Source organism: Haplochromis burtoni, unplaced genomic scaffold, assembly GCF_018398535.1.
Source record: "Haplochromis burtoni strain Fernald_Lab_line unplaced genomic scaffold, NCSU_Asbu1 Contig_26, whole genome shotgun sequence".
Classification (NCBI taxonomy): Eukaryota; Metazoa; Chordata; class Actinopteri; order Cichliformes; family Cichlidae; genus Haplochromis; species Haplochromis burtoni.
This window is the reverse complement of record NW_024582387.1, coordinates 644,855-671,271: the sequence shown is the minus strand read 5'-3', so window position 1 is coordinate 671,271 and position 26,417 is coordinate 644,855. Positions and strand designations below refer to the sequence as shown.

At 38.6% G+C, this 26,417-nt stretch overlaps 2 protein-coding genes across 3 annotated transcripts in view; both read right to left on the bottom strand.

Annotated features, from left to right (window-relative positions):
• Positions 1–1,616: 1,616 nt before the first annotated feature.
• dram2b (DNA-damage regulated autophagy modulator 2b) lies at positions 1,617–9,140 on the bottom strand. The gene is made up of 8 exons (XM_005917801.3): positions 8,943–9,140; positions 6,120–6,294; positions 5,930–5,997; positions 5,679–5,821; positions 5,406–5,583; positions 4,712–4,794; positions 4,373–4,465; positions 1,617–4,045 (listed from the first exon to the last, which is right to left on the bottom strand). The coding sequence occupies exons 2-8, from the start codon at positions 6,248–6,250 to the stop codon at positions 3,911–3,913; spliced, it is 831 nt and encodes a 276-aa protein (XP_005917863.1). The 5' UTR covers positions 6,251–6,294; positions 8,943–9,140; the 3' UTR covers positions 1,617–3,910.
• A 4,508-nt stretch (positions 9,141–13,648) lies between these two features.
• The window catches only part of cept1b (choline/ethanolamine phosphotransferase 1b), a 20,136-nt gene continuing 7,367 nt past the window's right edge, over positions 13,649–26,417 (bottom strand). The window contains exons 1-8 of one of the 2 annotated variants that reach the window (XM_042218963.1): positions 25,955–26,389; positions 24,109–24,256; positions 23,888–24,029; positions 20,179–20,263; positions 19,733–19,864; positions 19,194–19,352; positions 17,561–17,686; positions 13,649–16,033 (exon numbers count right to left, since the gene is read on the bottom strand). In XM_042218963.1, the coding sequence (XP_042074897.1) occupies positions 15,911–16,033; positions 17,561–17,686; positions 19,194–19,352; positions 19,733–19,864; positions 20,179–20,263; positions 23,888–24,029; positions 24,109–24,256; positions 25,955–26,092 (1,053 nt within the window). In that variant the 5' untranslated portion in view covers positions 26,093–26,389 and the 3' untranslated portion in view covers positions 13,649–15,910. Of the gene's footprint in view, positions 16,034–17,560; positions 17,687–19,193; positions 19,353–19,732; positions 19,865–20,178; positions 20,264–23,887; positions 24,030–24,108; positions 24,257–25,954; positions 26,390–26,417 lie in introns of those variants that run through there. The other variant, XM_005917800.2, reaches the window with a different exon arrangement.

The window sequence follows — 26,417 nt, the reverse complement described above, 5'->3', positions numbered from 1 at the left end:
AAGCAACTCGATTTCTAGTTGAAGTTTTTGCCTCATTAGAGCTTGAAGTTCGATTTCACCTAGAAGCTTTTGTTTCTTCAGCTCAGTATACTCCATTTTTTGCTGGAGACTTCTCTTATAGAGCAAACGAATGTCACCCTGTTTCAATTGTAGAGACAACATTTAACGGTCAATACATGCCATATAGGAAGTAAAATTAATTACAACACTGCCCACCTCTGTATCAGGCCTCTCTGCCGGCCTCTTTGCCTGCAAATCATACTGCAGTCAGAAACACATAGAAGTACACAAGTAGATAGAAATTCAGGCCAAATTATGCATGAACTTACAGGGACTTCCTCCAAACCACAGTCATCTGACAGGGTTGCGTCACTGTCCTGTGCAATGGAAACAAAATGGTGTTACAAAGGGATGTGGTACAGCCTATTGGTCTAAATAATTGAAGAAAAAAAAAAAGATATATATATCTCCCAACTTACTGTGCATGCTTCAGTCACCCCTTGCATGGGAACAGGTAAAAGTGATGGAGTGTTATGTAAAACTACACACAAAAAACCCCACAATGTCAATAAATGTCAAAGTACAAAAAGCATTTTAATTAAGGCAACAACCAAATATTTTACATTGTACAAATAGAATTATGAGCTCATTTACCAGTTATGAAGGTGCTGCTGCTACTGCACCCCGGCTGCTGGTCTAAGGAAGAGCTGCCCCCAGGGATGCCCTCAACAATGGGTCTGGTGGCATTCAACCCTAGGGCCAGCTCCTCTGCCGGGGTGTGACGAGGGGGTGCAGGACCACCACCTGTCTTTTTTTGCTCTGCCCTTTTCTTGGTTGCTGTTATAACAAACAAACAGATTATTTCAGGGTCTCTTTCAAGAGACTAAAAGCAATATAAGTGATAAATATTACCATTCTGTAGAATATTCTTATATTTCACTTTTACTTGTTCCCATGTTCTAGTGGGTCCTGTTGTGGCTCTAATGTGAAAGAGGAAATATAATGAATTAATATAATAGTATATATGATATAATATGTATATATAATATAATTAAATTACTTACGAGTTTAATTTGTCAGCAACTTTCTGCCAGCCCTCTCTCCTTGCTTTTGCAGCCTTTGCAGTGTTCCCTTGCGTTTTAATTAAACTCTGAAACTCCTGAAATCCCTCAATCAAGAGTTCTTGCTCTGCTGCCGAAAAATACTGAGCGCGCTCCTTCGACATTTTCGCCGACCAATCAAAGGGTTGCCGATCAATGTTTCTACTATCGATGCGTAGCCCCTGTTAAGCCACCCAGTGATCTCACATTACTTCATCCAGCTGTACTAATCGTCAACAACAGGTGTGTTCGGAGAACCGGAATAGCGAGCTCAAAGTTGGCTCGATGATTTGATCTTGGATGTAGTAAGCGAGGTACGAAGAACGGACCCCTGGGCTGTACTTTGGTGGCACAGCCTCAAAACACTGGAAATGCTGCCCCCTGGTGGTGAAAGCTTTTAAAAAGCTTTTTTTTTCCACCATGAGAAGTTAAACCCCTCAGATTTGAATTTAGGATTATTTACATGCCCAGTCTTTCTCTTAATAAAACACTAAAAAAAAGACTAGAAAACAGCAGTATATTTACATATTTATTTATATCAAAATATTTGTATAGACAGAACTGAAGTTTACATTTATGTAAAGTACTGAAACACAAGTGCAGCTTTATTAGTTTTTGTATAAAAATGCACATCAGATGCCACAGTACAGAGGGGAAACAAGGGTTTAAAGTTAGAAGCTCGTTCTCAGACTATATATTTGTTTGATTATATATTTGTAGATATGATATGATATGAGAACATATCACATGTTAACTGACAGCAAGGAAGTGCCATCTGTAGTGTGCCAGGAGACACAAAAATATATTGTTTAAAGATAGTAAAATAATAAATTGAGCGCTTTAGAGTGTCACACCGACAGTAAACCTTTTTTCCTCAACAAGACCTGAACAGCGCACCTTTAAAGTAACCAGGAAACAACATATGCCAAAACAGATACAATGAATTAAGAATGTAAAGGATAAAATTCTTTTAAAATTTTACTATTTAGAAACCAAGTTATAAAAGTCTTTCTTTAGGAATGTTTTTACACTTTCAGTGATCAAAATCATTTCAGTGGCACACTACAGGTTAACTTCTGATAACATAACTGCATTGTTATTTTTTTTATTGACGCCAGCCAAACACGACTGAATGAAACCCCACCCAGGAGAAAAGTAACCTTATTTCAGTTAATGTTTGCTGAACTGAACAAGCCGGCGGCTCAACTGAAATACAAACAGACTGACTTAGATTTAAACAGTAGTTTTCCATCTAATGACTCCAGAGACTGCTGAAGGAACAGCAGTAATGATTCATAAATGGACATGAATACCTTTTTTTTTTTTTTTTTTTTGAAAGAGTAATGATAAAAAGTGCAAAGCGGTTACATAGTTTGACAGAAAAGTGCAAAAGCTTCATGTTGACCAGGTCATATAATAATAATAAAAAAAATCTCTCCTCCTAGTTTTCTCTCTTCAGTCAGACAGGTTTTTATTTAGTTTGATTTAGCATGCGCCATTAGCGTGCTGCCTGCTGTAACCCTAATTTCCTTCGGGATTAATAAAGTATTCTGATTCTGATTTCTTTCTCCACCGAACCCTATACAAGGAAGGTAATGGGATACCTGCCAGCACTCTGGTCTTCCCACATATTTGGAGGATTCTCTCAAGAAAGCCTCACAATCTGCATGATTCTCAGTGTTTTTTCTGTTTGTCTGATGGTTTTCAAATGTGTGGTTTGCAAGAGTAATTTTTTGTTTTTTTAGTTAATTTTCATTTTTACTTAAAGTTTGTTTCTTTGGTTAGCTTCCAGAGCAGGTTTTCTCATGTCAGTTTCATTTTTTTTTTATCCATTTCAATGTGTAAGTTTTAGTCACCAGACAGATTTAAGAAAATCAGACTAGATAAAAACAAAAGACTGTAAAGGCAGGTGAGTCTCAGTCATGTAGATATCCAAGTCTCAGTAACAAAAGCACCAAAACCTCATCAGACATCTTGTTGACAAATCCGACCAAACTAACAAAGACTAAAACTAAAGATATGTCCTTTATATCTGTATTAATAACCTTGTTGTTCACAAAGATAATCTCTTTGCGAGTAGGACCACCAGTCAAACACGTGTCTTCAGAGTAAAGGCACAAAGAGTCCACACACACACACTAAAAATAAAAAACGGACAACTGAGATGTGCGACTCTTCGGATTTGTAATATTGATTTCAAAGAAGGTTTTTCCCCAAATTCAGATTAAATGTTTGCTTCAGGAGTGAAAAGCTGGAACAATACAAATGGCAACCCTAACTAACTGAATTGGTCAAAGTTGTCAACACAACCAGCTTGAAGCAGCTTTCATGCAGGTTCACTGAATGTACTGATCTGAACTTCTACAGATACCGCACATATTATATTAAAAAAATAACAAAAACTCAAATAAAGCAAAAAAAAGACTTTTAAAAATGGTAAAAAATAAAACCATATTAACACCCGTTTAGTCTCTCTGGTTTCCTGCTCATCATGCTACAGAAAAAAGTGTGGAGGGACCATAAATGCTGCCAGGACTCGGTGATATATTTACTATGACATCTGCCTGCTGTGGATTATTAAGACTCAAACTAAATTCACTTCCACATTATAGAGGTAGAGAAAGAAATAATGGCATAACAGCCGAACGTTAATGTCTGACTACATGTTAGGAGGAGACACTGTATGTGCGTACTGACTCTTTATGAACCACTACAGCTGTCAGAAATCTTTTATAAAATGCCTTTAAATGTAAATTAAAATAAAAAGGGAAAAAAAAAGAAAGAAATTGGTCCAGGAAGTCCTGTTCTCATCATGTTGTTCCCGCCAGCAGTGGAGACACTTCAGAGGGTGCGCGACCGTTGTGATGTGATGGAGGGTTGTGCCCGTGAGTCCAGTCGTACAGGTGACTGCTCTGCAAATCAACCTCTGCTCGCAGATTTATTTTCTTTATTACGAAGAAGGAAAGAAAAAAAGAAGAAAAGATTAGGAAGCGGGTCTTTGTAAATGCAGACATAAAAGGAATGCTTTCTTCTTTTTTTACTCTTCAGTGGCATCATTTGTGGTATTTCAGTTAGACCGAAGCAACACGGGCTACTTTGTTCTGTACAGAAACTTATTAGCTGAGTCAAAGGGGAGGGAAAAAAAGGATTCCACTTAAATGACTTTCCTTTTTAAGTCCCCGGAGCAAGGCCGAGATCATTATTGTGTTATGTTACGAGTAAATCTGTCAAATAAGACCTTCAGCAGCTGCTGTGAGTGAAACAAAGAGTACCTGAAAATCTCTGATGTAGGTGAGGAAGAAGCTGATGAAGGAGAAGGCCAGAAACCATTCAGAGATTGTGCTGATAATGTGAGCCGTGTAACCCTGAAGGAAAAAGAGGACAAGCTTGAATGCTGCAGTAATACTAAATGAAGAGTATTTGTGTCCCAGTGGGAGCAGTTCATCTGCTCAGAGCTGCTGGCTAAAATCAAAGATCTTCTGTGGCTGTTGGTGCTGACAAAACCTTAAAAATTGAAGAATTAATACAGTAAAACATATTTTTCTTGACTAAAAAAAAAAAAAATACTTTGATGACTTTCAACCTTCTAACACACTCAGAAGACTACTGACCGCCTCTCCAGGAGTCCAGTGAAGTTTGCGAGGTACGTCGACACCTATCAGACTGGTGTACATGATGACTGAAGATATAAACACTGATAGGCTGTTGAGGACTGTTTTCAGAGTCATCAGGACATCGGATATAACAAACAGACGAAAAGACAGATGCAGCTGCCGATTATGGACTGCACGTTTTGCATCCTCGGTATTTACCCTTCGACTGATTGCCTGGTGATATTTTCACAGGAAAAACTGGATTTAAATGCTTCACCAGAACATTTTAAAGGGTTGTATTTATGCATTTGCAGCTATTCATGCATATGCTTTTATTATTTTTGTGTATAATGTGTCTTTAGTGGTGGTTATTGCTAAACTATCATCTAGCACGTGTTAGCATGATGAACTGCACTTGTGCAACATGCATTAATCAGTTAGTTGACATTACTGCCAAGTAACTGACTGAATTTTATGGAACATAAACTTTTAAAGAGGCTTGAAAAGGCATGAAAACAGTGCAATGGCTCAACTGACTAATTCTGGAATGTTTTATAAGCACACTTGCCAAAGAAACAGCCAACTTGGGTGTGTTGGCTGAGGAGCAAGAGGCACTGCTTCTGTTGGCTTCATTCTCAGGCCCTGAGTTTGCTGCTTGTTTTAGATTAAAGCAAAAATGACGACTACACAGGGTCAGCGGGTCGAAGGATACTGCTGAAGATGCTGCCCAGGGTCCAGAATCCGATGCAGAGGCGCAGCAGGTAGATGGTCCTGCTGTGGATGTGGGGCTGCATGTAGTAGGAGAGCACCGACTGAAGCAGGATGTAAAGAGCCCCGAACCCAAAGGTGAGAATCGCCCCCACGAGGTGCATGTAGAAAATGGTGGTCTTCTGCTCAAACAGACACAGAGATACACTGATAACACGATCGATGCGTCAGAACCTGAGCATGTAGAAAATGATTCCAGACCAGCAGCAGCACGCACCTGGAAGTTGGCCACTACGCACATCCCGAAGGAGCTGGTCCAGCCCACCCAGAGCCCGATGCAGTTCAATCTGAGGAGTTTGAGATCGTCCACACCCAACAGAGTCTCCACCTGTTTGTAACGCACGTACATCGTGGCCATACCTGCAAGCACAATAACCATCAGCTACACTATGTGTTTGAGCACTTTTACTGTTATGACTGTGTGTTTACACCATTTTTACAGAATAGAGCCGTGTGTGTGTGCGTTACCTAAAAAGGCTGACACATCCATCATGATGCCAAACACACACCTCTCCGGTGCCATCGTTCCTGTGTCACTGTAACACCAAACAAATGCTGGTTTATAAAAGTCTGGTTTGTTTCTTAAACAGATCAAAAGGTTCAATCAATTATTATTTAACATCAAAAATACTTAAATTTCCTCTGTGTTTGTTCAGACCTGATGTACGGCACAAAAGGATCCACGTGTCTCAGCACCACCGCCGTGATGTAAGGGAAGATGAAGGACGCCGCCGTCCAGACGACCAGAGCGGCAGGGAGGAAGCACATTCCCTGCTGGAACCACCACATGGCGCCCTCACTGGATGTGTGCACTGATGCTGATTCACTGTGCCCTGTCCAAAACATCAGCATCATCATTATTATGAGAGCACTCCATCTTTATTTATTTTTTAATAATTTCATGCATTTAATTTCTAAGTCAGTTTCCACCTGATCTGCGAATCAGCTGGGGAGTTGTGCACCATTACTTTAGCACATTTACCACTCAACGTAAAATTGAACATTTATACTTTGAAACACAGGAAGACTTGCAGCTCGCAAAGGTGAGCCTGATATCTAAATGTGAGTAAAAACAAGACCTTTCATATGCTCTAACATTCTTTGACCAGCCACCTGTCACACACAATGACACGGCCTGTTAAAGTTTACTCAAAAAGCACTTTTTGAAATTTTGGATGTTTTATGTGTTATTTAATGTAACAGCCAATAAACGTGCAGTTTCAATATTGAAACTATCATATATCCTATTATATTGATGGTCAAATTAGGTTACAGAAAAAAAAAGCTATTCTGCTTGGATTTCAGCCTGACTTGATCTCATAACAACATCATTAACTTTAAATATTAAACTTTAACTTGTTAAGAGTCCAAAGAGGGTGAATATCTTGTTAAAAACAGCCCAACTCTACTGTATTTTTACACTGATATGTCCAGATACTGAGTAATGCTTTCACATGCACAAGTAACTGTGAAGATGTACATGCACCCAGTGACGAATGTTTCTAATCATTTTGTTTGTTTTTGCACGTGAAAGAGTTTAAGTGGGGTTACATTCTCCTATTTGAGATTGTGATTTAAGTGATCTGAAAAAAAAAAGTGCTTTGATCATTGTTTGTGACCGAGTCATAATGCTTCTGTTGAAAGCAGGAAGTAAAAAAAATGTTCAAGAACTCATGAGACAGATTGTTACAACACAACTGGTTTGGAAACCTGTTCTGGTCCAATGATGATGTAAACCAGGATGATTAAAATAGACCTGAAGTGAATCCTTTCAGTTATGGAGGAGACATTTTGTATTCAGTAAGGAAATGTATATATGCACATTCACAGGGAAGTAAATGTAATTTTGGTACTTCTAATACAGAAAATAAACATTCATACGATATTTTTCGAATGCATCCTTTACTTTGTCTAAACGGGATATTATTAGTTTGTTTAAAGAAAACAAAATATCATCAGCTGTGTCTTTCTGAAATGTTTAAAAGAAATTAATCTGAACCTTAATTAGTTAACAACGTATTTATGTTGATATAAAAGCACTGTTCAACATAACACTTCCCCACACAAAAACAGCCAAAGTCAATTATATGGCTTTTAATGTCTAAGAAATAACAAAACTAGATTACAATTTTAGAAGGAGAAGCACTCAGTAAATTAAACGCATACACCAGCATTAACCAAAATATCCCAGCAGCTGGTTGTTCAACATGCCCAGCATACTTTTTTTTAGTGGCCCAGAGCCATCGTGTCATTTTTTTACCTGTAAAGTTTAAAGAACAACACTTTCATGTTCGTAATAGTGTGACCCAAATAACTACTTGACATGGACACGATTTTTATCCTCAGTCCCCCCATCCCACATATAGAGACAATGGCCAGCATTTTTATTAAATGTAGTTTACTAGATATAACTTAAAAAAAAACAAAAACAAACAGATTTAAAGGTGCATCCTCACCAAAAACCCAAATCAATAATTATTATAATAATTTTATTAAATATATACAAATATAATTAAGTTGTATTGTATTTTGGATTATTCTGCAGTAAAGTTCTGCTACTTATTTTCTAAAAACGTACTTTTGAAGAAGTAAGTTTCAGTAAAAACCCTTGAATAATAACAGGTAACAGTTTATACTGTTTTTGCCCAGTTTTGTGCAACATGCCATTTTCACTGAAGGGCAGGTAGATGAGTGAAATCACAGCTACCAGGTGAGAAAGAGGGAATGCAGAAGTGTACAAAGACTATGATATAAGATCTTAATTATTATTTCACACAACCTCTTAGCAATAATGATGAGATGCACAAAAAAATGCTAATTTTTACTGGGAGCTAGCTTAGAATATACAAAATGTGTTTTGATATAGCACCAGACTTTCGTTTAACAAAAAATAACCAATACACCAGGATGGAATTTTTAAAAAGAAAATATCCAGGTAAGCCCATGTGAGTTACTGCATGACTCGTGAGAGACAAAAATGTGTTAGGGTACAAACATGAGTGCAGGAAATTCCCTTGTTCTCACTGAGGAAGCGAAACAAAGTGAAAATATCTCACAGGGGAGACGTTTCAATACCAAAGTGCATTGTAAAAATAGACTATTTAAGGCGTTTGACAACACATTAAGCTGCAAATGAACGCACGTATTTATTTACACGTGAAAATAAAGAGCCACCTACAGACAGAGGGACCAAAACAAAGCATGGAGCTAAACTGGCAACATAAAGCCAACAAATACTGACAGAGACGTCTACAAAACATGGCTAAAAGATGGCTAAAGCATGGCTAAAATCATAAAATTTATAGCAACTAGTTAGCCAGCTAAAGTTAGCTTCGTTAAGTAGCCTTCACTAATGAATTTGCTGAATAGGACATCTTTACTTTAAAGTTTTCTCTCTTGAAGCAGACAGCTGCTACAGCGAGGAACCAACAATCGCAGAGAGAAAGTCAGTTTTTCTCTACTTCAACATAATGACACTCACGTTACTCGAGTCCTCCTGCGACCATAACCCCCCCAGCGCGCACAAAACTGCTCCAGTCACTCGTTTCACACCCCGAAGCAGCTTCTCAGACCTCCGGCAATCACCGTAATCGCCGGAAAAAGGAACCGACTCTCATTTATAATGTAAACTTTTTAAAGCGCTTACAACGTTCGAGTTCCTTACTGAAAACTGCGCATGCGCCTGTCAGAAGCCACAAATATTACTTTACCTCCTGAATTTTGACTCGCAGGCGAGCTTGTAGGCATTAAGGACATACACTCAAAGCTCTTAAACTCAAACATAAACAAGTACATGAACAGCTAAAATATTAAATGCATTAAATATCTATGTGATGTTATTTGATTTTATTTTTCTTTATTGATTTTATTTCATTTTCCCAAAGCAATGGACAGTGTGAAGAGAGGTAAAAAAAAAGAGTGTGTAGAAACAAATTTCAAGGACAGCATAAAGCACAAAAGGAAAGGTTTACAGCATGTTGGTGAGACCTACTGTGATGTGTGGTTTGGTGACAGTGGCACTGACGTAAAGACAGGAGGTGGCAGAGGTGAAGCTGTTAAGATTTTCACTTGGAGTGACCAAGATAGACAGGGCATGTGGAGAGAGAGACTCATATATGTAGTCAAGGATGACATGTAGATAGTTGGTGTGACAGCTTAAATATTCCCATTTATTTCTCATTCAAGTCAGTTTTAGTAGCCCATGGACAACCTGCCTTAGGAGGTCACCAGCTGGTGTACTCCTATTGCTGGTCTCAAGTCCAGATAAATTGGAGGTCTGCATGAGGGCATCAAATGTTATAACAACTCCGTGCCAAATAAAAAAGTGTTGATTCATACACTATGGCAAACTTGAGGAAGTAATGGAGCAGCTGTCTTACTTAGTGTTGGTCGTTTATAAGGTGGCAGGTTCTCTGAAGAAGATTTGGAGTGCTGACGTTTATAGTTATTCATCAGGAGGGTTTCTGGGATGTTTGTGTTTAGTAAAGTAAAATATTTTTGCATCATAGAAAAAGAACCTAAAGTGAAATTAGCCACAAATCATTCTATCAATGGGAGTCCTTACCTGTTAAAGGTATTGTAATTTGTTTTTAGAGTTATTCAGTCTGACATGTCAGATAAAATAAATTTCAGCTTTGTTCAAACAGACTTTGCCAATGAGATGTTAGTTTTCAATAATATCTATAACGTATTTCTGAGAGATGAGATCTGCTTTTGATATCAGAGAGTCAGGTTTCAGCTGTTACACATCATGACTTGAGTTGCTTTGAAGCCCTTTGATGTTCAAACGTCTTACAGGGTCCAGACTAATTTTTCTATGTTGTGCCAGATGGCTGTATGGTACAACCAACAGTCCTTGGACACCTCATGTTCAGAGCAGTATTTTGTGCACAGAAGCTCTGTTCCTTGCTAAGTTCAATGTCAAACTCATGGTGGGAAAAACAACACCTGGATGGTGGAACAGGTGAACTAACTGGTGTGCATTCGAATTCAGATGGTGTTAATAAGTGTTACTTTAACCCAGCAATAGTGTTTCCCGTATAAAATCTGTGGGAGGGTTTATTTGAACTCTCAGACTTTTTTTTTATTTTTTCTTTATTTTGCTGTGTGTTGTTTCTAGTTTTCCAACTAATCTTAATTCTGTGCTCTCAGAATGTGCAAGTCTGGTTTTTAAATTTTTCTATTTCAGTCAGGGTAAAACAATCGTTCTAATAATCACTGATCAAAAAGTATTAACCAAAGAATTTCTTTTGGATTTTATCTAAAAGGCTGTAATTGGGTTTTCACTTATGATCACTTAGGCTTTGAATGTTTAAAGGGAGAAAAGTTTTATAGCAACATAAGATGGATTTTGAGTTGCCATGTAAATCTACTCCAGCGGAGTCAGAGAATTAAAAATATGAATTTTGAAATCAGCATTTAATCTCATTTATGTCATTTATGTGCATGTTTGCATATCAGACACATAATTCTGTGGCTTAAGAGACTTTAGATGTTGATCTATCAAGCAGAACCTCCAGGGAAGCATCTGATCCTAAATCCCGCTGCAGCATAACAGAAAGCCCAAACATACTGCCCGACTCAGCAACAAGAGGAGAAGGAGCTTTAGCAGATGGTGGATTGGATCCCACTGAGCTCTGATCTTCGCATATTCAGTCTGGAGTTACATGAAAAGACAGAAGATACTGAGACAAACTAAATCCAAGGAGGGGCTGTCAAGCTCCTTTGGGAAGCTTTCTAGTAGCATGAAAAACTGTGCAAGTGTGTCGTTTAAAGGAACTAATATCACCACTGGGTGACAGTGTTTCACCAGAAGGTGTTTGTGTAGAAGAAACAAGGAAATCCTGTATTAGATCAGGGCGGTGCAGCGGTTTGCATGGTCACCTTACTGCAACAAGGTTCTGGGTTCAGACTTCCTGGTCAATGAGTCCCTTTTATGTAGTTTGCATGCTCTACCACAGTCCAAACACATACTTTTTTTTTTTATCTTAACTGTAGATTCTAGATCAGCCATAGGTGTGGACATGAGAGTAAGGAGTTCTCTCTTTTGGCTGGACCTGATAGACTGGCAACATGTCAAGGGTCACCCTGCTCTCACCCAATGGCTGCTGAGGTAGATCCAGATCAAAGCAGCCGAGAAACTGAAGTAATTGCCCCAGGTAACTGTTTTGGCAGATGATGGTGACTTCTTTAAACATTTAAAACAAAAACATGAAAGAAAAAATTATGAAGAAAATTCTAATTCCAGCTACTTGAGGTAATTCGGCTGTCTTGTAAGGATGCTTCCTGTGCGTCTCCTGCCTGAGTTGCTTCGGGCATATTCCACCAGAAGGAAGCCCCAGGGCAGACCCAGGATAGCTGGAACCCCCAGGCCTCGAGTTTGACATGTATACAAAAGGAACATTGTCACTTCAGGGGTCAAGCAGGTATTTCTTTTAATTTCCATAGTGCACGCCCATATATATGAGGAGGATAGAAAGATCTACATAAATTCGTTATATTTTCTTGAGAACATCAAGACCCTCAACATCAAGATCTCCCAGTTTTTCTCATTTCATTTTGATATGCATTTGCAAAGATACGACACAAAAGATCCTACCTCACAATAGTAAAGCTCGTAAATTCTTCCAAAAATTCCTGGATCTTTTCCAAAGACAGTTCCTTTGACGCTGGGCCTCTAAAAACCTCACCTTTCATTACGTATTTCTTCAGATCTGTCCCTAACTTATTGAGTAATTCTGTAAACATGCATTATGGAGACAATAAATATTAAAGCACTCCTTTGACATTTATCATCTTGTTCTTACATCACTGTTTAAAACTCAAGGCGCTCTGTGCAATCACCAGTCTTTTCCATGGAAGACCGAAAGGTACAGAAGCAGGCAGGTGAATCCATCACTTTGATGTTCACAGTAAAAAAACACAAGTACAAACCTGGTTCCAGGCTGGAGTATGAAATTTATTCGCAATGGCAGGTGAAGGAGAGATTGTCAGGTGACTTTGTTTACCATCTTAAGAGAACACAGTGTTGTGCACACTGATGAGATACCTGAGCTTGGCAGTCTGACCAACATAACCAACGCACACATTGACAACACGCTGGTCTCTGTACAAAACAATAGAAAACAAACGGGTTTAAGGCAAACCTTTACTGGTAACAATGAGAGATGTGACCTCACATCAGGAACTATATATGTGTTGATGCTGAATCTCTCAGAGTCTCTAGTTACAGTACAAAACTATACAGCAGAATACTACACATGGGTATTAGCTCATCATCTCCTACATCAACGATCAGACACCAACTGCAGAATTTAGAAGGATAAAAATGAATATTATTGATAAAATAAATGTGACATTGAGTCAGTACTATTCTTTATTGCACAACGTGCAGAATTTACAACTACAAAATCTGTCAAAAACAAATCAACAAAAACTGGACTCATCAGTGTTCTTCAAGACGCACTTCATCCAAAGCGCAAAACCACCTCAGAATTTTCTGAGATTTTAATTTTTCTTTATGCCTTCAAAGCAAAACAGAAATATTAGAGAAATTAAGGTTTTCTCTGTTTATCAACTTAGTTTTACTTTGCCCCAAAACTGAAGCTAGATTCTGATATTGTTAAAATGATTTTATTCTTTACAATTATGAATAAACTTAAAATTAATTTTTTTTGTCTTTACCATATTTTAAATTTTACTTTACCATTGAAAAACACATTGGCATTTCATTATGAAGTGATTAAATCCAGAAATATCTTAAAGCAGTTTACCTACTCATAGCTATTTTCCCTATTTTCTACCATACCAAACTATTTTTATTGCCCAGCATTTTTTACGCAGCAGAAACTTTCAATGTATTTTTTAGAAAACATCCACCGAATATAATTTCATTCTCAAAGTATTGCAAATTTTCTTCTTTCAGCACCTTTAGTCTATTCTTTCCTCTGCCAGCAGTGTTGCTTTTCAGTATTTATTGTAGTTTTAATCTCAGTATATTAAAGCTTTTCTTCTACATTAATTTCCCATTTAGTCTAATTATAATATTCACATTTTCTGACAAAAAGGGAATAACAACTTAAAAAATACATTATATGAGCTGTCAAGACTTTAAATATGTGTTCCAACTTTCCCATTTTCCATCACATTATACACAAAACCTTTAAGCACTCTACCCTCACGCAAATGTTTTTCTTTTAACCTTTATTTTCATTAAACCTCTTTACTCAAAATGACTTTATTTGCATGATATAAAAACACAATACACTGAGCCATAATATTTCATCTTAAGGCATTAGAGGACAATGGTTTGTGTGATTTTGGGTGAAGTGGTCCTTTAACACTTGTGTGTAGAAGGCTTTGTTTACATGAATCAATGGCCATCAGTCTCTTTTCATCCAGATAACACCACCACCGCTGCCCTGCACAAGAACTCATCCAGCTGAGACAATGACGCAGCTCGGAGGACAATGTACACTGAGAGCCTCTCAATTCAGTTAACATTTGGCATTGTGGGTCATTTCAAACACGGCGCAGAGGCAAAGCACAGTATCTGCAGATGGGAGTATTCAACAGAAAGTAAATAAAACAGGCACAACATGTAAAAGCAAGAAGCTAACCCCTGCTGTTAAGGACAAACATGAGCTCCACGTGAATGCAGGCCGTCACTACAGGTCCTCTCCAGCAGCAGCAGCGATAAACACATTCGGTTTGAGGTGTAACAGCATCAGATGACGACGACGATGTGGAGGCAGAGCGACCAGCAGCCACATTTCAAATCAACACATTTTTATTAAGTTTGATCTGACTCAATCAGTCACAACCTTAAAACCCGTGACATCATCAGGTGACCTCACCTCCCGCACACTCACATGCGCACCTGTTCTGCTGAGGCAGGCGTGTGTTTTGGAGGAAACGTGATGTACTGTGCAGGCGGATGGTAACACTGAACACACAGCAGTGATTCAGTAAAGTAGCTGCAACACACGAAGGACCATTTTTCATGTGTATGTTTCATTTTCACATTTTCTGTTATTCAAAACTGTTCTTTGACAAATACAGTGAAAGGGAAATTTAACCGACCTACTAACAAGCATAGTCTATGTCTCAAAGCCAGATAAATCATTAAAAATGAGCTAAACCGTTGCACTACTGGAACACACATGGAGTGCAGTTTTATTTTGACATGCTGCAGGGAATGCATCTAATATAGAGCGCAAAATGCATGTTAATCTGCTTTTTCAAAACAATACCACTCCCCCCAAATGCACAATTTCAACCTGACTTTTTTGCAAAAAGTACACAGGATAAAATGTTTCAGAAAAATAAACAAAAACAAAGAAGCAGGCGGATAATTTTTCTTATCATTGTGGAATTTGACACTTAAAAACAAAACGAATAAACAAAAAACACCAATAAATAAAGCAGAGATCAGTAACAGAATTGGATGAAATAAGTCTACTGCTTCACTCCACCTGTAGATGTTTTGATCTTTGCTCTCATCAACTGAAAAATGAGAAATTTGAGTTCATTCGTACATGAGGTCAAAAGGAGCTGACGGACCTTTCACTACAGCACACTAAATGACCTTTTGCCCTCGTCCACAGCCCCCTTTACGTTTACAATATAAATAAAAGAAAGCCTATACCCCGTAACAAAAGTACCAACTTCATGATGACTATATTAGCAAAGAGCTTAACAAACAAACCAAACTCTCACCTGAACCTAAATCCAAAGTGCAAATTTAACCAAGAAAGTGGCAGTGAAATAATTTGCAGGCTTGTACAAAAAGGACGTTCTGATTTGCTTTAAACAGAAAAGAAAGAAAGAAAGAGGAAGTAACACTGGCATCAGGTTTCCTCCAAAACCACATTTTGCTGATGTAAAACAGCTGCACTGTTTTTGTGTAGGGGATGGAGTGTCTTTAAAAATCATACACATGAAGGAAGGTTAAATAAATGTGTCAAAATAGGATTTGTAACTTAAAAGAAAGCACAGACAGTGTAACAGTTTGGTATTTACAATAGCAAAAAGGTAAAGTTACAAAAATTATAATCATGAAAAGCAAAGAGAACGATTCGGTTCCTATACATTTTCTTGCACGTGAACAGTTAAAACACGCTGTAAGTTTCTCTCGTTGAGCATACTGAGTAGCACCTGTACTCTCCTGAAATATCTGCTCTTTGCAACTGTAAGTTTGTCAGAAGATTTCTTAGTACTGGAGCAGAAAATGAAACTGGTATAAATGTAATTCTGCACTGGTGAAAAACAGACAATGACAGTAATATTCCAGTATCTTAATATATATTATTTGTCCTGACATTCAGTTGGCAGAAGCACACAGTTTACACCACGTCACCCCCCCTTGCGTCTCTACGTGGAAAACAGAGGGAAGAAAAGGTGAGTGCAGCTAACAGGAAGGGTGCAGAGTCAGTAATGGCCGGCGTGTCCTCAGTGAGGAGCTGAGCCGAGGACTGAACAAGGCTTGATTTTGAAAACAAAAATGTGAAGATGGCAGGCAATCTGGTTGCAAACACTGACACAGTAACGCACCAAGTCAAACAAGGAAAGGATCTGCGGGAGAGAAGGAAACAAGGTCACTCTTTAAAAGCAGAAAAACAGGAGCTTAACACACTGCGGAAACCCACTGATGCCAAGAAAATGAAAACTAGATACTGATATATGGGCTGGCCAATTAAGACACGTTTAAGATGTTCCAGCATGCGCCCGTACGACCCTTTGATAAATCATGGTAGCACTTTTTATGATAGCTCAGCAGCAGTGTTGTCATAAGGAGAAAACAAGAAGATAATTCAGAACCTGCAACTTATTAAAACTTATTTACCACATAATATGTAAATAATTAAGTAATATCTTGTATCAGCACTGGGTTTAGCTGAGTAATATTACACAGCAAATGTATGGCTATGAAGCAAAACCAACAGGTAACAGTGGTATAATACTGATACTGGTATATTGGCCATGCATACTGTGTGTTGTGACGAATGCTGGGGACATATGGCAGGACTAATTCCAGCATTATAACACAGTAATAGTCTCCTAATATGTTGAAACACCAATCAATACTTTGTCATTATTATGAATTAATACCACTTTAAAGCCAGCATACAAGAAAATTAAATGGACAGATGTTTCCATTTTATTCTAAAAGATTTTAAAGACGATACTCATTACTAATTGGTTTCCTCAAAATCATGCATGTTTCCACATTATCCCCCCAGTTTCTGACACCTTATTACAAAAAAAAAAATATATATTACATAAACTTCAGTGTAACATTGCTCAGCTAAAACCACTTGATACAAGACGATTAGTTGGCTTTTACTCAAGCATTTAATTGGTAATAACTTAGCATTTATGTGTTATGACCTTCTTGTTTTCACCTTATTAGCCCACTATTACCACATTTTTAAAATTTATTTATTTATTTTTTAAACAGAGCTGCAATAACAAATGCAACCAAAATTATAAATATATAAAAAATATCTGCTTGGGTCCATCGGATACAAATCTGTTTCTACTTGTTTTTTTTATCTTGAAGGACAAAATTGGTTTATTTTAAACTGTAAATTTATATATATTTAATTTTACGGACTTACGTTTTGTTTCTAGGGATGATTTGTATTTGAAGTATGCCAGCAATTCATTAAGTGATGTGGTTTGTCCTTGTTAACAAGCATAAATGTTTGGGCTAATTTAGAAATAACATCATTGTTCATTTATAACAGTCTTGACACTGCCTGGTGGTGCAGACTGAAGCAGGGTTTTCTCACTGAACACCAATTTCACTTATTGCTTCGTACCTTTACAGGCAACAATGGGCTTCCATACAGCACAGACACCATCAGTGAGAAGGTGTAACGATTATGGATTAAACAGCAACAATAACTGACTGAAGGTGACACTGTGACTATCAGAGTAGGAAAAACACAAAGATATAAACACTGAATTCTGGACATGACCCAGCTAAATGGAACACAGCCGTCACTCATATTATTAGTTACCTCTGTGATTTTCCAGCTTTTCAAAGTAAAAATGTCATGACCACATTTATCCAAACTTGGCATCGTGCGTACTTACCAGTGCAATCCAGAGCACCAGGTACTCATCAATAAAACTATTGAAATACTGATCCAGGAACAGTAGTCCTGGTCCCAGGAAGGCTAAATCGTGGAGATGCATCTCACTTTTTGTCATATGTGCTACCTGTACACAAAGATCACACACAAACACACACACACACAGAGTTTCAATTAAACAGTCATCTCTGCAAGGCACTGGAGTTGTTTGAAGTTTCAGTTTTCTACATAAATTGCATCAAACTTCCTCTGCTACAGTTTGATGTGGTGGCCCGCCTAATGAATCTTGCATGCATCTTAAATTATTGGGGAGTTTTCCCACCCCATCTCTGTCCTAATTTTATAAAGTTTAGTCTGTGAACATCTTCAGAGATGCCTCTCATCCAGCATCTCTCCACTTTGAGCAGGAAAGGAAGACCGTTTTAAACATGAGCAGTTCAGAAGTCTCTTCCTGGGGATGTTTAGACTCTTGAATCCCCCCCCCCAAAGATTTATTTATTTTTTACAATAACAGGTTTTAGAATAATTATTTGTGGCATTTGTGAATCTTATTGTGAATCTCTATTTTGAAACCTGTATTTATAACTTTTTGTTATGATGAGCAGTAACAAACATGTTTTCTAATGCCAGCAGAAACTCAAGGTCCAGTAGAAAACCTGTGTGAGTACGAGGAGACAACATGCAAAGTTCACGCCAAAGCCTCCTGCCTGGATCGGAGTCCCTTTTGCTGCTGTTGGCAACAATGTCAGCAACCAATAAATTAAACTGAGAGTCAAATGTTGAGTTTTAATGTTAAGTTTCAACCGTGTGTCGTGATTGTTGATGGAAAGCGGCTGAAAAGCCAACAGTGTAAATAGGAGAAACAAACAATCCTGTTTTTATCCTCCTGCAGTGTCTGCAGTGTTTTGGATGCTGTACCAAAAACCTGGAAGCAGTTTTAGTGGTTGGCAGTCTTTGTCCTTACGTACGGCTATGGGTAGTGACGGAAAGAATTACACACTAAAACAAGTGGTGGAAATTAGCTTCCTCATTGTCTGGGCCCTCAGAGATAAAGGAGTGTGGTTATTTGGGAAAGGCTCAAAGTAGAGCCACTAATCCTCAACACCAAAAGGAGTTAGGTGTGGCGTTTCGACATGTTGAACAGAGAAGAGACGCCAGGGCAGAGCCAGGATAGCCTGGAGAGATCATGTCTCTCAGCTGGCTTAGGAAAAATAGCTAAGTTTGTCAGCGTCTATGCTTTTTCAGGAATCCTTTCCCAATAATTATTATTTCATTGATAAGCTGAAGTAAAGCTGAAACGATTAAATATGCACGTTAGCTACCTCATGCATGAGGTTTACAAAGTGAAAAACATAAGCTTTTTTTGGTTTGTTGATGGAACTATTCAAACAGTTTTATCCTACTTTCAGTCTTTATGCTAAGCTAGGCTAATCACACCTTTGATGCTCACAAGTAAAACTTGCAAAATGTTAAAACCCTTCTTGAACACTGAGCATCGTTCATCCTCTCCAGACTATCTTTATGCAGGATATCAGGAATAACAACCGTGAAAAACACAAAGCGCAACCATAATTCAGTAAATATAAACTAATGATGATTATAAAGAGAGAGAAAAAAAAGTATGTTTGACTTACAACTAATTTATTGGTGATTTTGGCCGAGACAAAGCCAAATGCCAGGATATAAAGACATGGATGATTTTCAAAGAGCTGGACAGCAGACTTTTTGTATATCATCATCGCCAAAATTATGACTGAACCAATATGTAAGACTGGAGAGAGGACACTGGTTCCCTGCAAGACAAGGGAGGAGAAAAAGACAATTAGTATCAGTGGAAACTGACAGAGGAGCTGCTCAGGTACAAAAAACTGTAACACAAACTAAAGCTAGCCTAACAATGCTTTTATTCTGAATGGAAATGAAACTTTATTCTGCTCTTTTTCTACAGATATCCATTAACATAGGTTTCAGCTGTACGTACTCTGCTACATAAGACACAGCCTGCAGATCAAGTTCCCCCCGTGTGTAAATTACCCCATCATCTGCTATGTAAAAATAGGTTGTCAAGCTGGTCAAAACACTGGGCGGTTCTCATAAGGCACCAGGGCAGAGCTGTGCAGCGCATCAGTCAAAAAGAGGCATTACAAACCAGGACAGGACACTGAGGGCTTACTGCTATCGTGGATCCGTTTTTGCCCACACCTCCTGTGAAAATAACTCTGAAATAATTGGTGCAGGAGAAGATGGCTCCTAACAAAGTGCAGATGGCAGGAATCATTTTCATCTGGATATTTAGGATCGGAATCTGGAATTCGAGACATTGACATGGAAATCTTAGATGCTTTTATGCAACACAAAGTCATCAAAACAAATCCTGATCAGACAGAAAATTTGCATTTTTGTACTTTGAGAGCACATTCACTACACCACCCTCATTTAAACAACCATGACTAATGTTAGAGACTACTAAAAGGCACTTACTTATAACAATTACAGTAAAACAGTTCAAACATGACTGTTAGAGCAGCATTACTGTGAAATGATCAATTAAACGTCATGACATTACAGTCTCACTGTCATTGGTTCCAATTTCTTCAGATTAAGATCAATCAGAATTACCAGTGACTGCCAAAAAGCAGATCCTCCCACGGCGGCCAGCAAATACACGATTATAATGAAGATTTGCACCTCAGTCACATCAATGCTGAGTGGGAGGAGAAAGCAGAGAGTTTACGGTGAGGATTAGTGACGTATAACAGCACACAGTCATCCTGCAGCATTCCTCCACAACAAGCTGCCGGACACGGAGCCCGCTCTTCTGCTCGACACGTTTGATTTGGAGGTTAAAAGGTGCGATCAGCAATATTTCACTGGCTCGGTCAACAAAAGGACGAGTTTTGTCAGCAGCGTGAGTCACTCCCCTGATCTCTTTGACTTGAGCAAGTTTACTGCAGGGCAAACTGTGACATGGGTCTAGTAAACGTCACTAGGACATCAGGTTTGATGCATGTAGACAATACCCGAGCAAGGCTGCAGTTCCTCTGCTGCTCGTTTCCACCTTATCTGCTTCTTGCTGTGATCATGGTGACAGCCGAAGTTTGTCTTATATTTTGATCATGAAAACCATCTGATAACATGTTTTCATTTATTATTGGCTCCAAAGCTGACAGTCTGTCTTGGGATATAGAGCACTGTTCTAAAGTCTGAAGCCACCGCTCATTCGTTCATGCTTTGCTTCCAAGAAGCCAGATTAAATTTTTTTGTAAGCGATGTTGAGCAGTAATTCTACAAGTTTTCTGAGGGTCTTTCAAAGTTTTTCCTCTTGACATTGGCTGCTTTTTCCATTAATTTTCAGTCAAGTCCTTCCACCTGACCATTTCCAGGACTTTCTTTTATTTGTTTTTTTAAGCTACTAAAGACTGACCTATGAATCATTACAGGATAAAGGCACCCAACTCAAGAGCTAAACCAATGTTTTGTCTACACATAACAGAGACTTTGTGACTAGCAGCATGTTATGTTTATACCCAAAGAGCTGTTAGCTGAATAAATTGGCATCTGTCAGCTTGGTGTGCAGTGTGTCTTTAAAGTTTTGAGGAAACTAAACTGGAGTACAAAAGACGACGTGGGAGGACTAAAAAAAAAAAAACCTGTGTAGAGCAGACAGACAGGATCTGAAAGTCATATTCTTAAGAGGCGAAAAAACCCCATTAAAGAGAGATGCATCTGGCCCCTTCAGTTAATACACTCTTATACTGCTTCATTAAAAATAGTCTCAGTGGAAAGGTGGCTGTCAAGCCATTCTTAGACTGACATATACCTAATTACACACGTCATTGGCTGAAAATCAGTGGGAACGGGTCTTAGAGTGATAAGTCCAAGTTTTAAAGTTTTGGTTCATTGCCCATATGTTACGGTTGACATGAAGAGAGAGGTACAACAGAGAGCGTGTACAGCCACTCTGTAAAACCAGGTGGAGGCTCTGTCATGGCCTCTAATCAAAATATTTAGTTTATAAAAATGTAAACGCATAAAGTCCTTCTTAACAAAAGTTTGAAACTAAAATCTTATAAATGTTATATTTAACAGATGAAAGCTAGCTGCCCAATTGCTTCAGCTGATGCTACTCAGAGCCATATTTTACTGACCGCACCTTCAAGCAGAAATGAGTACGAGCTGATCTGACCATGTGACTCCATGCAGGTCAGAGTTCACTGTGGAAGCGGACAACAGCGAGCCATGCAGGCAGCAGCCAGAAAGTTTACCATCACGTTCCACAGGCAGGGACCCACAGTGGCTGTGAGCATCTGTAATCCTGCTAGACAGAGCTGCACCTCTGTTATATCAAATCTACACACAGAACACATCCACATTTACTGCGGGTCACCTGAACTCGTAAATGCTGCGATCTAATGACAAGACTAAACCTCAGGTCTAATTAACTCGCTGCACCTTTTATTAACTTTTTCAAAGCTTTGGACTGAATTCCTGAAAAACCTGTTTATGACTACCTTCCACCACAGATAGAGACAAAGGTCTTCAAAGCAACAGGTACTAATGGTGTGCGGTGATGAGATATTAATCAATTCTTTAACAAACTTTTTTTTTTTTTGGGTAACAAAAAAAAATAATTTCCCCCAGGGATCAATAAAGTATTCTGATTCTGATTCTCACAGGTTTCAGTAGGTAAAGTCAGGAGGTGATTCAAAATGACGACATTCTTTCTATACTAATAGTCCATTCTGCCTAATATGAAGATGCTGGCTTTAAAAATAAATCACATCAAACTAATATTTGTGTTCAAAGAAAAATCAGTGTTTATATTTATACAGAAAGAGTTCAATAAAAGTGAGAGCACACATAAAGGTCAAGTAAACAACTAGAACTTTCCAGGGTTTTCAATTCTTAAGTCAGTCACCATAAAAATTTTATGTCACCCTCATTTGCAATAAAAATCAGAGATTATTGGCTGACAAACTGAGCAATTTACTACTAATAATAAAAAACTCAGACTAGTTGACTAGTTTTACAGCCAGAAAAACATCTGAAACCTAACAGATTGAATTAAACAGACTCTACAGCTGTTGTGTGTGTTTAAGTACCATTTGAGACTTAACAACATCCTTTGATAATGAAATCCTATGAATTGTGCGGCCATTTGTGTCGTGCGTAATATTACGCATATAAAATGCCAGAATACACAAAGTGGGGCTAATGCTAGCTGTGCTAACTTCAGCAGCCTTTATTGCTTTCAGTTTAAAATTTTGCATAACTGTGTAAAATTGGCCTGGCTTTATGGCAAAACATGGAATAGTTACAGAAACTCAAGTAAATCAAGTTCATGGCCATGAGTTGTCCTGTCAGGAAGTAGTGCCTAAACCTAGCAGAGTATTTTTTTTTTTTTAAATAATTATGAACACCATTAAAACAGCACAAATGTTTTGAGGTAATCGTCTGAACTTTGAACTACTCCAGCCTCCTGATGTGGACATTTATTAATCCTTTAAATCCTACATAGAGCGAGTCTATGTAGATAGACATGACGGAAGAAACGAGACTGACAAAAAATGTAAAATGAAAAAAACAAAACAAAAAAACCAGAAAAGGAACATTTGCACCCAGAAGAATCAATAGACCAAAAATGTATTTCATGAACAGCAGTGAGGCTGTGATTGCATATTGCAAAGTGGTTGCATATTTAAACCCCCCCCCCATAAATAAACAGTACTTAGCCTCCCTGTAGATAAACCGATGGTATCAATTTCAAAATCCTTCATCACCTTGTTCTCAAGTTATCGTACTCGCAGGATTTTCAGAAAACTTGACCTTAAGGTCGAGGTCACTGAAATTTAAACTCATCCAAAATTTTTAGTAGGTGCACATACGATATCAATTTGAAGCTCCAGCATCGCCTTGTTCTCGAGTTATTACATTCACAAATTTACGTCCACCCGCACGATGGGTGGACAACAATACCCCATCAGCCTTTTACGGCTGAGGCGTACAAATAAAATGTTAGCTTACTGAGACACAACCCACGCACAACTGCTCACTGTGGAGATCAGAAGAAATCTGTCATTGTCTTACTTTCCACCACAGATAGAGACAAAGGTCTTCAAAGCAACAGGTACTAATGGTGTGCGGTGATGAGATATTAATCAATTCTTTAACAAACTCAGCACAGTGAAGCATCAGTAAGAACTGCTGTGAAATCAGAAATGAAACAGACTGGTCTTAAGACGACTACGTGTGTTGACAGATAAGAAAAATGGCTGCAAACTGTTCTCTTAAAGAAGAAAAGGAAAATGCGCAGTTTTTATTGACTCACATCCCAAAGCGCAGCGTTCCTGACACATATGTTTGCCAGTGTGCACAGTAGAACATAAACATCCCGGCGAAGCAGCAGAAGAACATCCAGTCTGGGTTGGTGCCCAGCTGCGCTGCTATACTGGTTCCCAACACCACAAACACTGCAGAGAAAAAACACACAGATTGTTCACTGAGCTTCAGATTTTCTGAAACACAGAATCAAACAGGATGTAAACTGACCGGTGGAGAGGGAGTCACAGCCGTGGTCAAACAGCTCACCCAGCGGAGAGCTGCTGTTAGTGCGTCTGGCCTGCTTCCCGTCGATGGCGTCCAACGACTGGTAGATAAAAAGACCCACCGCACACAACAGGTATGCCCAGAGAGGAGCCTGGAGCAAAAAACACAAATAATCACATGAAGAAGAGGTCACTCTATGGCGATGCTCACGAACAGGTGCGGTCTAAGGCAAATTTTACATGCCGTGGCTGGTGGAGGATTGGGCAGCATGAACATGATGGTTTCTTTCACCTCATTAACATACATAAACACAGAGACTGCAATTGTTAGGGTTGTGCCAACACCTTTCATAATGAGTACTGTGGTGCTGGTGAAAGAGGAACTGGGTGGGGAGTTTAGTTCCTACTATGAAGTGTGAGGCCTTGTTCACATACAATGATGAATGAATGATGTAGATTAATTAAGTGAGTGGAAATGAACGGAGATCATCTGAACAGTCATTAAAGTTTTTTGCCTTTAGGCTTGTAGTTGTAGTAACTCATCCAGCTCAGTCAATTATTACATGTGTGTAAAATGCTTCACTTGTCGCTCTCATTCAAGTCTTTACAGACAAACGCACTCAAATCAGAATCAGAATAATTTATTAAACCTTAAGGACACTGGAGAAACAAAAGCACCTGTGCAGTTTCTAATGTAAGAGCAGACAGAAATACTCTCACTTTTTCCCCCCTCATTGTGAGATTTGATATTTCAATGTAGCTGAAACGCCCACAGATGACAGAAGCAGCAGCAACATGTCAGTGCTGGCTGCAAGAACGTCAGTTGCCTTTTTACTCCCCTCTGTCACCCAAATAAATATCACCAGATTAAAAAATATATATATACGGTAGCTGAAGTAATTAAAGAAGCTCTCATATATTTGAGTCCTAAGAGCTCACATATGAAAGTCAACAGTTTTTGTTGGAGGTTGAAGGTAGTTCTAAAGGAAAATCACTGGTATTCAGGTATGTGGACTCTCCAGACCAACCAGGATGTTTTCAGTGGAAATTAAATACAGTTACAGTCCGATGGGTTAGCATTACAAAGACTAAAAGATCATTACAAAGCTGTCTACATGGATATAAGCCAGAGCAAGTGACATGTCTTTATGATTTGATTCATTCATCTTGACTCTTTGTCAACAAATTAAGTCAGCTCAAAGTGACTTTATTCAAAACATGCATTTAATACTTATTAGCCTGTTTAATAAGATTGATATTGATAACCATTTATAACTTCCACAAACAAAAGGAAATCGTGACCAAGCAGCAACCTCAGCATCTGAACAGCGAAGTTAACACCAAGAACAAAAAAGACTGCAGTCCCTCTAATGGCCACTTGAGGCTGACCCTCAAACTTCATCAACCCCATAGATTCCCATGTTAAAATGTCCAACTTTATAGAATTAATAAGCACATTTATATTATTTTTCTGTTGTTTTTTTGAAGGTTCTCTCCATCCTGTGTTCAATTAACATCATTTCTGCCTCCAAAAAAGCAACACTGAGGCTTAAATGTGCACAAACACACAGACAACACCACAGTGCCAATGTTTCTCTTTTATATACCAATCTAAAAGCATCTTTACCAACACTGCTTTCAATCATGAGTTAACTGATGATTTTCTTATTACACTTTTCTTTCTCCGAGCTCTTCTGAGGCTTCACATTAAAAGCCTTCCAGCAGCTCCTATGACCTAATCTTACCACTTTCATATCTGGTTATGTTTTAATATAAAACACTGACAGAAAATAACAATAACAGTAGCGCTGTAGCTATGGACCTCATCCTCTTTAAGATTATCGGCTAACCTGCTCAGTGGCAGTTGGGCAGTAGTAGACGAGCACGAGGGTGGTGAAGACGTTGGTGGCCAGGCCAATGATGGTGATGAGATTGGGTGCAATCCAGGAAGGGACACGTCCTACCAGCCATTCCCAGTAGCGCTGCATTAAAGGCTCCAGCAGGGAGCGTCCAGCACTGCTGTACCTGCAGGGATGGGCAACAGGTGGCAGCAGTTGAGATACAGAGGAGCGACAGATATGAATGTTTACCGACTTTTACGAGGGCTTGACAATTATTAACTGTGTTTAAATATATCTCACCAAGCTGTAGAAACAGAGTTACAGCTAGAGTTTCTTGAGTTTGTGAGCTGCAATGAAGAGTTATCATCAAAGTACTCAATGAAGGTTAATGCTCCAACCAGCACGAGAACAAAACACAAAAATCTCATCCAGACAAATGGGACGCTACATTATATGGTTTATGGTTGATCTA